Genomic DNA, 13,385 nt, shown 5'->3' with positions numbered 1-13,385 from the left:
AATACATGATGAAGCTCTCCTATCAAGCTTGTCACACTTGCTCTATGGAACATGAGTAAAACAAAAGCAACCAAATACTCTAAGAAATTTCAACGAGGGTTTGTAACCATACCAACCTCAAATGGTGTTTATTCCTTCACTGCCTTTGTCGGAAGCCTATTTTGAAGAAACATAGCCGTATTTACTACCTCTGTCCAAAACTTCTTTGGCAGATTTTTCTCATGCAACATGTATCTTGACATCTCCATGATGTATCTATTTTTTCTCTCACTAACTCCATTTTGTTGAGGTATGTAAGGGGTTGATGCTCTATGCCTGAATTTTCACAAACTTGTCAAATTCTGTCGAAGTATACTCCTTCCCATTGTCGGATCTTACAATTTGAATTTTGCAGCCACTTTCATTCTCAACTCTTATTTTGAACTTCCAAAAAACTTGAGCTAGTTCTAATTTAAACTTCAAGAAAAAGATCCAGCATATCCAGGTGAAGTCATCAATAAAGGAAATATAAAAGAGACTTACCTTTTAAAGAAGGTGTTCTTTGTGGTCCTACAACATTTGTATGGATGAGCTGCAACTTGCAAGTGGCTCTCCAGATTGACTTTGGGAATGACTTCCTATTTAGTTTTCCAAACTGACATGCTTTGCAACTTCAGATTGCATCACCAAGCTTGGGAACATCTAGTGCTAGCTCCTTTTCTTTTAGTTGCAGCAAACCTTGTTGATGATAGTGTCCAACTCTCTTGTGCCAAATCTATGTGACATCTTCCTTTAGAAGAAAAATAGATTGCTCCTTCTCTAAAAGATTGAGTGAGAAACTCTTTCCTTTCATTTTAACTTTGAAAATTTCCCATCCTTAATCAAACAATATTTATCTTCAAAAGTAACTTTAAAGCATTTTTCAATAAGTTGACCCACACTCAACAAACTATGATTAATGTCAGGAACAAAGAGAACATCTTTATATGCTTTGTACCTGTATAGCTTGTAATCGCAATAGTGTCTTCTCCTTTAAGAGAGATGTAATACCCATTGCCGATTCTTACTTTGGTGATGTTAGTTGGCTTCAAATCTCTAAACAATTCCTTGTCATAAGTCACATGATTGGTGCAGCCACTGTCAATTAGCCAGCTTTCGTTTGATTCACTACCCATGAAACATGTAGCCACAAACAATTGATCCTCCTCCTCCTTCTCCTGATCAACAATCTTAGCCTCTTCACCTTGCTGTTGATTCTTGCTCCTGCAAATTACAGCTTCATGCCCCATTTGGTTACATTTGGTGCACTTGTCATCTGGTCTTCTCCAGCATTTGAAAGAAGGATGATCCTTTCTATTGCAATGTTGACATGGAGGATAGGACCCCTTTTTAACTCCTACTTTGTTGTTGGCTAAGGATTCTCCATTAAGATTTTGATTCTTCTTGTTGTTCCTTGCATTCTCATGTTAGGCTTGCAAGGCTCCTTCAACAACACCTTCTAGCCTCATAGCTCTTCTTTGCTCCTGTGCTTGTAAAGCATTGAGAATTTCTGCAAGAGTAATTTGAGTTAGATCCTTGGTATTTTCCAAGGCTGAAATAGATGCCTCAAATGATAGAACCAAGTAATCTGATTCGGTTTAATTGATTTTGTTTCCTTCATCCTCTCCAACTCGAATTCTCGAACCAAATTTAGCACACGTATTCTTTTGATTCTTGCATCTCCCTCATACTTTGACTTGAGATAATTTCATATCTCTATGTTGATTTTAGAGTCATAATCTGAGTGAATATAGTAGATGAGACTGCAATAAACAAACAAGCCTTTGCCTTAGATTTCCTTGTCTTTTTCGCCTTCTGCAATTTAATCTGTGCCATGGTAAGATTGTTTGGGAGGTCAAGAATTTCATAGTCCTCTTCCACAGCTTCCCAAATATCCAAAGCTTCCATATATGCCTTCATATGAACTACCCAAACCTGGTAGTTGTCTCCATCAAACACAGGTGGAGAAATTGAAGAAAAATTGGAACTTGCTTGAATGTCCATGACACAAAAAACACTCACTCATAGATCCCTCAAGAATGAGGCTTTGATACCAATGGTTGTTTTAATATGAGAAAAACAAAGGATTCTATTACTGCAAAGTTGAGGTAATGAATTATTTAGTAAAGCTTGTTGAGCCAAAGACAATAGAAATCTACATTACAAAGAGGAACATAACAATATTTAAAGCTTAACATAACAACCCTCTAACAAAAAGTTCTATACTTGCTCACAATTATAGAACATGAATAACAAAGTAACTAATCCCTAAAAATAGGAACAACATTTGACACAATCAACTTAAACAGAGTGGACTTGTTTCAGTCCTAAAGCATTTTCTTAACAAATTTTATGTTTAAACTTAATAGACTTATTAGTTAAGGGACTTTTAAACTTATTTTTGAAAACTTGGGGTTCAAAATGGCCAATTTGAAATCTTAGAGACCAAATGCACCTATTATTAAAAATTCAAGGATCAAAAAGATATTTTTTTTTCCCTTAAAATTATGTTCTTTGAACAAGCGGTGTAGTGTACTAATACTTTCTTCAAAAACAAAATACTCCCGAACCTTTACATTTATTTTGTAGACCATTTTAGCATGCTTTGAACATTCAATCAGTCTCTTTTAAATTAGAACTATGGTGATTTCATTTTCCTCCTCTTTAAAACAAAGATAAGACGTTCCATGTCACAAACCCATAGCAACACAATCTCAAGATGCATAATTCAATTTTTTTAAAAATTTTTTTGTTAAAAGGAAGATCAATATGTGTAAAATTATTTATAAAATATGATATTTAACCTATTTCCACTTGTATAATACAAAAAGAAAAAAGAACAGTCAGCCTAAATTCATATTTCAGAACTCCTCTATATTAAATAAATTAGCACAAAAATAGATTTTTTTTTTTAAAAAAAACCAAATTAAAATAACTTTACACTCCACACACAAACTATTCAACTAGGCAAACTATTATAACTCCATATACTGTACTAACTACAAACTATTATAATCAACTTTGCCACCCAAACAATTCATTAGAGTTTTTTTTTTTTCTAACAATATAACTTTACTAATATCATATATATCTTTTATTTTTTATTCATTATTTTGCCATGTCAATTTTTACCTCTAAATTGAAACTTATTTAGAAGTTTAGAGGCAATTTATAATGTATAATTTAATCATACTAAAATATATATACTTCAAGAAGTAGGATTACAACCTGAATAAAGCTAAAGAAATTTACAACATATCTATAACTTTTCACGATTTTTTTTTTTTTTTGAAATATCCTTTGATGCATTCTTAAATATGAAGTGTTATTGAATTAGTGTCCATATCTCAATTTAGTTTTGAAAATTGTCATCATTTTTTTCAATTTATCATAATTTTCAAATTTTCTATATAAGTTTTGATTTTGAAAACATTCGTAGACAAGAAAGTAGTATCTATAAATTTATTTTTTAAAAAACAAAATAATTATCAATCAAAATCTAATATTATGATTTTTTTTTTTTTTCATAATGGACCGTTTGTCAAATCTAACCTATAAAAGCTAAGACAACAGCCAATTTTGGTTTAGATGAGCTAACCCAGTGATTCAAAAACTGCAAAACTTTGACTTTTACATAAACTTGGCCATGCTTGGGTTAGCCGTAAAATTATGATAAAAGGACAGCATCATCATATTCTATCATAATATCTTGTTAAATTACCCTTTTTTTTTTTCTTTTGGGACTACATATTAATGTCTTGCTATATTATCTTATGGTGTCCCATCGTTATTAACGATAAACACAAAATTGAAAATTATGGCGTTAACCATTTTTCTATTAAAAGAAAAAAAAAATCAAACATATAAATATTACTTTTATTTGTGTATTTCTTTTTTATGAAAAAATTAACAACTTTAGAAGATTCAAAAATCAACTTAAAGAGTTTCTTAAAACTGGTAAGGACCCGAACAAGATAGTGGACCAACTATATTATACGTTCTAGTATTGAAAACAAATGAAATAGAAGGAAGATTGTTAGCAGCATTCACATAGCCACAATATTCTTCACTTATGTGTTTCTATATTTTGATATTTACTTTCTTTTTATCACGTTTTTAAAACAATGTTTTCATATCGAATTCAAATTTTAAAACTAGAAAAATAGTTCTGAAATTGTATTTTGGTAAGAGTTCAAATGTATTTTAAAGTAAAGTGAAACATATCCTGAGGAAATAAGTCTAATTTTCCCTTTTTTTTTTTTTTATAATAAAACCCAAATTACTATCAAATGGGTATGTAGAACATTACAAAGCAAAGTTAACTTAAAATTTTGATTTCTGTGATTGAGAAGAAATTATAATTAAGTCTCTATAATTTGAAAAACTAGAATTTAGTCTCTTTAATTTGATAAAACCTTATAAATAATTTCTATGATTTAATAAAATTAAAATGGTCAAACCTTCGTAGAGTTGATAATAATAATAAGAAGATGACAACTAAAATATCATTTGGATGGCTATATTTTAGTTTTTATACTTTAAATTGTCCAATTTAAGAACCTATATTTTAATAAATCTTAAATTTTGTCATTCAAAAATAATAATTTTCATGCAAGAAAAAACATTGCATTAATATATTTTTACAATATTTAAAAGAAATGTCAATAGACTAATTTTACTTTTAGCAAAAATCATAAATTAATTCCAATAACTAATTTTAAGATTTATTGGAAGTGCATAAACTAAAATTAGACATTTAAAAGTTTTTGGCCTAACCAGTAACAATAATGTAGAAGCTTCCATTATATCTCAAACGATAGGAGAATTAATAAGGAGGCTTTTTCAGTCACCATCAATGTTCTCAGAGGCAGGAACAACAAAATCTAGGAAGTCAAATTAAAAAGCTTCTCTTTTCTTTAATACATGCATAATTCACTTCACTTCCTTGATTGCTTAAGCAAGCTTTAATATTGATTTGATAAGTTTAAGCAAATTACGTAATTACACTAATATAATGATTAATATATATGTCGATGTTGATGCTAGTTGACTTCAATTTTTGCTAATATTTAGGAAGTGATTTCTTATGTGATTCTTGATTGCTTATAGATTGGCTTTTTGTTTATTTTAAAGGTTCCTTTCATTTGGTCTGCAAAACACATCCTCAGGAGTTTCATCGAAACCCAATGAATCAAAGCAGAGAGGGACAAAGATTTGAGGAAGACATGTTGACCAATATGTCGATATGGACGTAAAGAAGGAAACATAAAATCACAATCCATTGATATGAAACAAAAGTGAAAGTTGTTCACATTACATCAAAATATTCTACTCGACTCGACGCGGTAGCATCGGGGAGCCTATAGCTACTCTAACAAGTGAAAAGCTAACTGAGAGGGATCAACAGGAGCAGTGGGGGGGGCTTAAAATTCTACATTGGACGAAGTACAATGGTAAGTTACAGAGATCATGAAACAAAATGTGAAATATCCACCAACTAGTAAGTTTGATGATGGCAAATGGGAGAGGGGAGATTTCCACAATAAGCTATGCAGCTCAAAAATCAAGCACTGGGTAGGGATACATTGATATCAGTTGACTTATTCCTTGAATCAGTTGGCAGCATTGACCAGTTATCGCCACGAAAGGAACTGGAAGGCGAGAGGTTGGACTTAGGATCAACGCAAGATATTGGAATAGCAGCAGTTGGCGGGGCCGGTGAAATAGTATCATGTTTTGGCTTTTTCGGTTTCTGCTCGTGTTGATTTCCAGATAGAAAACTCCCTACTACAACCTATTTTTGCAAAGACGAGAATAAGCGAAATCTCAGTTTCCATAGCTTATATTTGGAAAGTAATTACAATGAGATCATAGGCCATATCGATTACGGATCACTGATTGCAGGTAAGAAACAAAGAAATACCATACCTGAACAGGACTTGCTGCTACTAATAGACCAGCTACTCCACCACCTACGACACGCCCGTCTGGACTTGCTAAGGAAACACTCATTCCACCAGATCTACTTCTAGTTCCTCCATTGTCACTAGGCATGAATGAGCCAGACAAGGAAAGTATTTCAAAGCGTCCCTGTGAACAAAGATCAGTATGAGATATTTTGCATATGGATGAAAAACCGAGACCCTAATCCTCTACTTTATCCTCTCTCCCCTGCATTTATGCAATGCTGGACTGGCTTGAACATATCCAAAAGGAAGCTTTTATTGTAATCAAAGATTTACTAGCAAATTCATTTTGATGACCAGGTATTGAAGAACATATTCTACCAATTCTTGAGAAAACTACTATTTGAACGAGTTCCTTTTCCATTCTTTGGAACCATCAGTTTTACAAATCAGCCATAACGTCTAATGCAAAAAGTTTTTACTGCCTATAACATGTGAATAAACATTCAGGTATCCAGTGAACTCCCATGAATGAGCTCTTCAACAGGATTGGCTGGTTACAGCGTAACTGAACCGCGAGTTTAATGACACAAACATTATAGAACAGATAAAAGATTCCAAAATTGAAAAAAGAAAGCAGCGGATTCACATTTAGCTACATTACACAAAATGTTAAATGAAGCTTCTTTGTGGGGAATAAAAGTGATAACTCAAGAGGGACATCCTTGGAAGCTTATTAGCTACAGGAGTTGATAGCCGAAAGAAATAATAACGAGCTATCTAGCAGTGTACAGGTTAGAGAGAGGATGCCTTTACCCAACGAGCAAGACGGGAACAGTGGAATACATGTCGATGTCCAAATGCAATGTTAGGAAGGTAGTGTTAAGAATTGGAAAGCTTTAGTTTTAAAAGAAAAGCAGACAATAAATGCACATTAAACTTAAATTTACCCTTCATCATTTCAACTTTAGAATTTATGAACCATAATTAATATACGTGGTACTATTTCTCAGAACAGCTTCATATAGATCTCAGCAAATACAAGTGATTTTTATCTATAGATGTTCGAATTTTAATTTCGATATTCTGTATCAGAACCATTAATGACATGTTATTTATGGATCCTAAAAGCATGGTAACAAGAGCCAATAGACAGGGAAATATCACTGCAAACTTCATGAATTCATACACAACTGAATCGCCATTCAATTAGGCATTCTTTATTTAGAGGGAAAAATAAACGCATCACCTCATAAGTTAGTGTTCCTCCAGAGGAATCAGGCTGACGGAGAGTGACACTTGAGATCACACCGTTCGCAGACAAAATGCAAATAGCTCGAGGCCCTTGTTGAGAAAAGGATATGATCTTCATCGTGACATCCTACGTAACAGGAAAAACTTGGTCACATAGTTGATCCAGAAAAGGAGGGATAAAAGAAAGTGTAACAGGTAATTTGTTACTGTTCATTTCTTATCCTTTTTCTTTCCCTCACATGACAAGACCAGTGCTCCTTTACTCACTTCAGCACAAGAATAGTTAAACAAATGAATGTGTTTAAGTCACTCTTTTGTTATGAGTTATAATAATTAGAAAACTTCCCATTTGGAGTGGAGCAAATAGAAACTAAATGAAACAACCAAACTTCAAGGATTTCATTTATTTTCACAGTTATTTACACAAATTGCTAATCGCCTTATAAATTCAACTCCAGGGATGGAATAGAATCGGAAAGAAAAGGAATGTTAATCTCTTTATTGACCAACAATATGAAAAAAGAAGAAAAAGAAAAGCTCTAAGGCAGGTTTTACCCCTGCTTATTTGAAGAAGATAAGTTCTTGACATTTTACCTCGCCCGCATTGACAGTGATGATATGAGGCGTAAAATTTGCACCAACAGAACATGGAACCCAGTCACCTGAGAAGGATGGATTTAGTGAAAGGATTGTAAGTTGTAACACAACAATAAGCTAGATTGAATTATTGGTAATATAGTAGCAGAATGAATCTTCAAAGGAAAAAAAAAAAAAAAAAGAAAAGAAAAGAAAAGAAAAAAAAAAGAAAAAAGAAAAAAATTGAAGGGGGAACATGAAAAGAAACTTTTGAAGCCATTATAGAATCCCAATTATAGAATCCCAAATTTCCATATCAAGTGACAGATTTGGAGAATTCAATCAATTACATCTAAGAAAGCAATACACTGTAGCAGAGTAGAGGCATCTAATGGAAAAAACAGTACAATACTTAATTGGGTCCATGTAGAAACATTTGAAGATAATGAAAGTTCATTGAGTCTATTAGTTGCTAAGAAATCAAAATCAAATGAGAACCCAACACCAGAACAAAAAAAATTGAAGACACCCTTTTCTCTAAGTGAATCGAACATGAGTTTTCAGGATCAGAAAATAGCCAAAATGAGAGACAGAGACAAAGACAGAGAGTTTCAAACAAGAACAAAAAAACAAGAAGATTCCGACATTCTCAGACCAACCTAGAAAGCTCTCAATCTTCTAAGAATCAGAACAACAATATGCTTCGAGAACTTAATCAAAGAATCCAAACCAGAGGACCCACATCCACCCAGTAAGAAAAGAAGTTCATACAGAATCACTAAGTAATAATCTCAAATCCAAACACTTCTCTCCAAAACCCAGGTCCCAAACCAACCAAATCATGCCAACGAAAAACAGTACTAGCCATGGATATCAACCAAAACAAAGCTTTATTTAAAAAAAAAAAAAAAAAAAAAAGAAAGAAAAAAAACTAAGTAACAGAAACAGAAAAATCACTCGAACAGAGTGATTAAATCAGTAAATCCTCATTACCTAAATTATCCACTTCGAACTTGCTTTTACTCACAGCGGTCGCCGGCCGTACTTTCCCCTTCTTCTCCGTCGAGAAGTCGATCACCGGCGGCGGCACTGATGACGATATCGGCTTGGGAGACAGAGCCATAGAAACAGAGCCATCGGGTCCATACTTTCTGGGTCTCCCTCTTTTCTTCTTTCCCGGTACTGAGGAGGCCGCCGTAGGCGGCGGAGGCTGCGCAGATACTTGAGCTGAAGCCGACGGCGTCGAAGTTGATTGAGTCGCCGGCGGCGGCGTTGATCCACCAGTCTGCGGTGGGTTATCTGAGGTCCTCGGAGCTATTTTGTACTCCGACGGAGCATCTGATCCCACCACAGTAACCCCACTACTTGCACCACCACCATCCCTTCCCTCCATTACTTAAAAAGAAAGAAAGAAAAAACAAAAAAAAAAGACAAAAATAGAGACGGAAAAAAAAAACACCCAACAAATATTTCCTCCAACTATTTATGAAAACTCATTTTTCATACTGTAATTTCCAATCCCTCATCAGAAAGGAAGAAGAAGGAAACTCTTCAAAATCAAAACCCAGAAAAATGAAAATGAATTAAAAGCTAAAAAATTAGAAGTTTGGTAGTTTCTTTTTTTTTTTTTGTACATAAATATATATTTTTTAAATAGCATGAAAAATTATGAGAAAGGACTTTACATTGAATTATAATCTTATATGACCTACAAAACTTAAAAAATGACTGTTTACTTGAAGAGTTTTGCTAAAAAGAAACAGTTAAGCTCAACACAAGGCCTAAACCATGCTGATCTATTTTAAGAAAAAAAATAAACATTTTTTTTTCAGAAAATTGAAAATATGGAAGATTATGAGGGGGGGGGGGGAGGAAGACAGCTTTTGATTTTGAATGGGAAAATGCTCTGATAATGAAACCTTGTTTCTGCAGTTTAGATAATTGGAGGCCTAACTTAACTTTACCAAAGACTGTCCAAATTTAGATTCAAAATATTAATTAATTAATTAAAAAGAATATTGAATTATGGCCATAAAGAAACCAATTTTCTTAGGGGTTTATTTTTTTATTTGTTAAAAAATTGGTAATTGAGTATGGTTGGGAATCCGGCAGAGAAATAATAATATTAAATTTATTTGATTTTTCAAAAGTGGGTGGGGGATTTTTTTTAATAATATTAATAACAATAATCGATATTATTATTATTATTATTATTATTATTATTATTATTATTATTTTGGTTTCTTAAAAAGTAGCAATTTGAAAGAATAATATTAATAATAACAGTGACTACTTTTTCTAGAGAACCAATGCTTAATAATTATCGTTTTAGTTTTAAATAATATAATTATAATATATATTATATATATATATTTTATATTTTTTTTTTTTTGTTTAAAGGAATTATTATAATAATAAATTGTTTGGGTAAAGGGAAAAGTAAATATGAGGTTGCCAGAGCCTGAAGGAATTCTCTTGGAGAAAAGAAAAAGAGAACTCCTACTTCAGGCTTCTCCTTCCCTTATTTAATTTATGTCCTTTTCTCTTTTTAATTTTTTCTACTTTTAAATATTTTATTTTGATAATTATGTAAAAAAGTTTTTGGAGATAAGGTTAAATTTCAAATTATTGGAAAAAAAACTGTATTTAAAAAATATGATCTCTTTTTGCCATGTCTTATTATGTTTAAAAAACAAATTAACAATTCTAAAAAAAAAATTACATGGTATTTATATTCTTGTAAGTTGTAACTATTATCACTTTTCCACTCATTTATGGGTTAAACACTAATACCATCCTACTCAATTATTTCTCATTTTTGTCTTTAAAGTTTGAAGTTTATTTAGGTAAAGAATTATGGAAGAAATATTCTCACTAAAATATAAATTAAATTGACACAACAACTAATATCTAAAAATTTTAGACTTGTGTAATATCATTTACAGCATCATTAACAAAATTAATATGGTAAAACAAAAATAATTATCAAAATGACTTCAATACTATATTATGAGATGAAATAAATGGTAAAAATATATTTACACATTTAATTTTTACATCTCAACTATTACACCAAAAAAAAAAAAAAAAAAGATCTCAATGCTCAGTGATATTTTTAAAGCAAAATTTTAAATATTTTCAAGTCTAAGAATACAATTGAAACATACTTCAAAAATGTGTTTTTGGTATAATTTAATTTTGTTAAAATTACTAAGGGCTGATTTGGTAAGGTTCCCATTTTTGTTTCTCATTTTTCAAGAAATAGACTTGTTTAATAACCGTTTTCATTTATTGTTTCTAAAATTTGAGAAACTTTCCTAAAAAATTGGTAAATTTTGAAAAACTACAATCTTGTTTCGTTTTTGTCTTAAACTGTTTATTTTATTTAACAAAATCCATCCTTTGCCTATACTAAGTTTTACATGTCCACAACTTTCCTTTCACCCCTTGATTATGTGTTCAAGTCCTAAGTTGGACATTCTTATCTAGTTTTTTACTTTTATATTTATTTCCATCTTTCATATTTTATTTTATTAATTTTATAATTTTTTTTAAAAAAATCTACTATTTTAAAATTTTTCAATATTAGATTTATATATTATTTTAATCTTCAATTATAATGTTAATTTTTTTTATATTTCAAATTTCAGCTCTCAAGACACTTTTATTTATTATTTGTTTTTTATATTTATATTTATATTTATATTTTATATTTTATTTATTTATTTTTTAATTTTACTATATTTATATTTTATTTTAATTTTAAATTTTCACATTCTCCAATAGTTAGGTTTATATATCACTTTAATTTTCAATATGTATACTAATCTTTTTTATATTTCAACTTTTGATTATTAAATTTTACGATATGCAAATTTATATATATTATCTTAATTCTAATATTTTAGTATATCTAAAACTGAGTAGACTTTTACCATATATATAAATTTTACCGACTAAGACATTCAATTAGCATAACTTTAATATTTTATAATCACGACATTTACATAATAATGAAATTAAGTTGGATTTGACTTGACATCATTTAAGACAAATAACTCGAGTTAGAGATGACAGTCCCGATCAAATTTAGGCAATATATGAAGAATATGATACAATTTGTTATTATATTTAGTTTTTATCAAGATTTACTTGTATTAGATGACATAAACTTTTAATAATATCTTTTTTATGTTTAATGTGCAACATATCTTCCCTTTTTATATTATATTGTTAAAAAGAACAAGGGAAAAAATGGAAAAAAAAAACAATAAATAATAAATAGTTATCAAACTAGTTTCTATTTCTATTTCTTTTTTAAAGAAACAGGAAACGTGCATAGTTATCAAATATATTCTTGTTTGTTGCTTTAAAAAAAGAAGACAGAAAAACCAAAAATAGGGAATGAGAAACAGAAAACAAGAAACAAAAACGTTATCAAACGCGTCCTAGTTGACTCAAAAACTTAAACTAATAGATAAATATACACACAGCTTCAATTAATTGTGGATTTAAAATATATAAAATAGTCGATAAATAAATATCAATATTAATTGAAGAGCAAATAATATTACAGCAATTTAAACCACATTTTCCATTACCATATTAAGCGGAAGAAAAGAATATGATGAATAAATCGTGCATATTATTACGAGGAGGTACACTCCTTTAAATACAGTGGAAGCATACAAACAATATGACCACCGTAACCAGAATACGTATAGTAAATTGGTTAATAACAAAATATAAGGACAAATATTTCCTTATAATGTAAAAATTTTTATCATATATTTAGGAAAAAAGCTTTTATTATATACTTTTAGTTTTAATGACTTAAAATAAATTACAATTATCTGAAAAATAATATATAAATAAGAAATTTTTTGGCCGATCGAACACGAAAAAATTATTGAAAGAAAATAATACCGTCAATTTATTTATTTATTTGTTTGTTTGTTTTAACTTAAAACAATTCCAGTTTTTTTTTAAAAGAAAAAAAAAACTAAAACTTAAGTTAGCTAATTTAAGTAAACCAATTTCAATTTCTTAAGTTTTTAGTTTAGCATTTTTAATAAATTCCAATTTTCTTTTTCCATAAGTGAGTAGTTTTTTTTTTTTTTTTTTTTTTTTTTTAACTTAAAACAATTCCATTTTTTTTTAAAAGAAAAAAAACTAAAACTTAAGTTAGCTAATTTAAGTAAACCAATTTCAATTTCTTAAGGTTTTAGTTTAGCATTTTTAATCAATTCCAATTTTCTTTTTCCATAAGTGAGTAGTTTTTTTTTTTTTTTAAAAAAAAAAAAAAAAAAAAACTTAAACGGATGGGAATTCACGTAACAATTGGAATAATTTTTTTTTTTTTTTGTCTATTTTTAGTTTTGAGTTTAAAAAATGTTGGAATAAACACTATATGTTTTGGATCAATTATCCCATTCTTTTGTGAATCTAATAGATTTTTTTTTTTTTTTTAAAGGTATTGTAATTAAAGTGTGGGTGGGGGAATCAAACCTCAAATCTCGAGGTCAATAATACAAGTACTATGTCAGTTGAGCTACGCTCTTGTTGGCTATCTAATAGAATATTAATCAACTAGAAACAACAATAATAATAAGCAATTTTAACGTGGAAAAA

The 13,385-nt window shown here is 30.0% G+C and overlaps 1 protein-coding gene across 1 annotated transcript; it reads right to left on the bottom strand.

Moving 5' to 3' along the window:
* Positions 1-5,278: 5,278 nt before the first annotated feature.
* On the bottom strand, positions 5,279-9,584 carry LOC120092558 (AT-hook motif nuclear-localized protein 1). Its single transcript, XM_039050679.1, has 5 exons — positions 8,748-9,584; positions 7,773-7,840; positions 7,174-7,305; positions 5,947-6,108; positions 5,279-5,812 (listed from the first exon to the last, which is right to left on the bottom strand). The coding sequence occupies exons 1-5, from the start codon at positions 9,145-9,147 to the stop codon at positions 5,582-5,584; spliced, it is 993 nt and encodes a 330-aa protein (XP_038906607.1). The 5' UTR covers positions 9,148-9,584; the 3' UTR covers positions 5,279-5,581.
* Between the last annotated feature and the right edge of the window lie 3,801 nt (positions 9,585-13,385).

The sequence above is a fragment of the Benincasa hispida genome, chromosome 12 (genome assembly GCF_009727055.1).
Source record: "Benincasa hispida cultivar B227 chromosome 12, ASM972705v1, whole genome shotgun sequence".
NCBI lineage: Eukaryota > Viridiplantae > Streptophyta > Magnoliopsida > Cucurbitales > Cucurbitaceae > Benincasa > Benincasa hispida.
This window is presented reverse-complemented; position numbering and strand designations above follow the sequence as displayed.